The 2,951-nt window shown below is 63.7% G+C and overlaps 1 protein-coding gene across 1 annotated transcript; it reads left to right on the forward strand.

Annotated features, from left to right (window-relative positions):
• Positions 1 to 274: 274 nt before the first annotated feature.
• On the forward strand, positions 275 to 2,600 carry MNEG_13622 (low-co2 inducible protein lcib; the record flags this gene model as incomplete). The annotated part of the gene is made up of 7 exons (XM_014037906.1): positions 275 to 403; positions 633 to 748; positions 1,108 to 1,180; positions 1,394 to 1,525; positions 1,730 to 1,857; positions 2,124 to 2,234; positions 2,429 to 2,600. Coding segments are annotated over 7 exons (861 nt in total), but the record flags the coding sequence as incomplete, so codon positions are not given.
• Positions 2,601 to 2,951: the final 351 nt, after the last annotated feature.

Below are 2,951 nucleotides of genomic sequence, written 5' to 3' on the forward strand. Positions count from 1 at the left end.
GTCCTCACCTGCGGTGTTACCGGCATCGGCGCCGGTCTGTCCCACTCCCCCCTCTGCCAGGTGTGCTTTCCTGCGCTGAGCAGCGCGGCCCTGCATTGTGCCTTGCGTGCCTGTCATGCTGTCGCGTCCTTGCAGGCCCCATCACCTCAGCTGCTGAACCGCGGATCAGCAGACGCGGCTGTGTCTTTGTTGCCAAGTATGCCCATTTCAAGCCCGCCACTCTCTGCTGGATCACCCCTTCAACAATGCACCCCACCCACCCTGCAATCCTCAGGATGATGGCCGCGAGCGCTACGTGTTCTTCTCCTTCCCCCACACCGCCATCTCCGCCACCGGCGACCTCGGCGTGATCAGCCGCCCCAACCGCCCCGGGGACAGCTGCGCCTGCGGTGCCCTCGCCAAGGTGCGTCGCTGGCCTCCGCCCTGGCCAATTTTCGCAGCTAGCGGCTGCACTTGCTCCATCCTGTTTTGTGCATCTGCCTGGCTGCCAAATCAGGTTGACCGAGCTGCACTCGAATGCACCTGTTCCGTACTGCCGACATTCTCCCATCGTTTCTTACTTGAGAACCAGACTCTCGATGTTGCATGTCTCCATTTGACCCAAACCTCTTGTCTTGGATTTGCTACAACAGGCCCTGAAGGAGCTGCAGGGTGAGGGCCTGGCCCCCAACTGCCGCGTGCCCGGTGTCCACGACCCCCTGGACCCCGAGTACTCGATCCTCAAGCAGCGCCTGGCCCGCCGCATCAGGTGCGTGCCGCCTGCGCCCCCTCACGCGCTCGCCAGGGGTGGGAGCCCTCTGTGTGTGCATCCACCCGACGTCAGCGCAGCAGCGGCGCTTGACGCGGCGCGCCAAGCGGGCTGGGGGCTGCGCTGTGCTGCGGCGCGGCGCGGCGCATTTTGGGCGCTTCACGGCTCGGACTGACCGCGTATGCCGAGCCCTGCCTGCTTGGCAGCGGCCGGGACTGCTGGCCTGGGCCAGTTCCGCATGCCAGTATGGATTCACATGCCAGCATTGATTTACAAACCAGCTCACACCTGACCCGACCTAATCCAACACAATTCAAGCTGACGTAATCCACTCTTCCAAACCAAAACTTCATTTTCAGGTACGAGCGCATGGAGCCCATCCTGATGGACCTCTCCGACATGACCGCCGTCGCCGAGCGCGTCATCACCGACGTGAGATGACGGCGCTTTTTTTCCAACAGAGTGCCGCGTTTTCCAGCCTGCCTGCTTGACCGCTGTCAGCCTCGAAGCCCAACTCGCGCGGTTCGCACCTGCGGCCCGCGGACCCCTGCACGGCTCCTGCCAGCAGCTCTCTTCCTGCCCCTCTGCACCACTTTGACTGATGCACCCTCTCAACATCATTCTCTTTACTAATCCGTTACTCAGGACCTTGAGTACCTCATCGAGAAGTGCGTTGACATCGAGAAGGCCGACTACGCCGTTGTCACCGGCGTCCAGATCCACAACTGGTCCGACGGCCTCACCAACGAGAACTTCGAGTTCGTGGCGCCCACCAAGGTGTGGCGCCCCGCCCTGCCCCGCTCTGTGCTTGCCTTCTTGCTCGCTTTGCCCTGAACCCGAGGCGCTTTGCTGGCTGGTGTTGTGTGCGTGGCGCGCACAGCTGCGGCTGGTTGATTGGCCAGTTCGCGAGGCATCCGCCGGGGATCGCACTCAAAATTGGGCTGTGCTGACGCCCGCAATTCAAACGCGCCCTCCTGACAGGTGTACGTCGTGAACAAGGGCCAGATCACTGTGCTGGACCTCATGCAGCTGCCCAGCCTGACCCCCCGCCAGATCCAGCTGCTGGCGCGCGATAGCGGCCTCAAGGACGCCTCTTCCGGCATCAGCAAGTGAGTGGCCTTGTATGTCTTTGCGTGTCCTTTGTGTCCTCGTCATCTGGGACCATGCAGTCTGTCCCGTCTGTACCCTGCAACTGCGATGTCTGAAGGGATGGACAGGGTTGGTCGCAGATGCAGTCCCCGTGTTGCACCACATCAGACCCAGGCCCTTGCTAGGCAACGGGCCCCCCGCCTGCTGCTCCCACCAAACCTCCCCTTGTTTCTTACGTCTCTCTCCCCTCCGTCTCCCTCCACCACCGCCTTGTCCCACTCTGCAGCGCGTCGGTCCAGACCGCGCTCCTGTCCCTGCCCGCGGAGTATCTCGCTGCGCGCATCTGCTCGTCCGCGCCCATCCAGGCCGAGAGCTTCCAGCTGCTGCACAAGCCCATGTGAGTGCCCCAAACGGGGGGGTTGACCGGGGGCTGACCGCCGCTTGGAGCTTTGATTGGCGGCCTCTTCTCGAGCTCCTGGCCTGTCGTAGGGTTGTCCTTTTTGTAGGAGTCCCCACGCCTTGGCTCAATCGACCATGATGACGATCGACTGACCCTCCCCCCCCACCGAACCCCTCTGTCATTTCTTGCAGCTCCAACCAGAAGGCGCTGCCCGCCCCCAGCGAGTGGCAGCCCCTGGAGGTGTCCCCCCGCCAGGGCGTGCGCATGCTGGGCATGCCCACCATGGACGGCGAGGAGGAGGAGGGCTCCACCACCCACACCTCCTTCCGCGTCCCCAAGGGCGTCAAGGCCGCCGTCAACTAAGCGGCGATGACGCGTGACGCACGCACCCCGGGCACACGAGCCCGCGCTCTCTGCCTGCGTGCCGCATTGCGCCGCGGGCGGGGGGACGAGGTGGTCGTTTGCGGGGGGTGTGCTTGGTCGGAGCCGGCGGCATTCGGCCGGCTGGATGGACATCGGGAGGGAGGACATGGGATGTACATGCGCGCACCATCGCGAGTGTGCCGAGAGTGAAAAGCCTTGTTCTTGCGGGTCGACCCACCTTGTCGCGCGAAGCGTGCGTGGCAAGGGGGTTGTGTGGGTAGGGGCATTGCAACCCGCGGACTGCCTCCCCAAGGTGACAGTCCTTGGGCTGCAATGCCTTGCTGCCCTAAG

The sequence above is a fragment of the Monoraphidium neglectum genome (assembly GCF_000611645.1).
Source record: "Monoraphidium neglectum strain SAG 48.87 unplaced genomic scaffold scaffold03944, whole genome shotgun sequence".
NCBI classification, from domain to species: Eukaryota; Viridiplantae; Chlorophyta; class Chlorophyceae; order Sphaeropleales; family Selenastraceae; genus Monoraphidium; species Monoraphidium neglectum.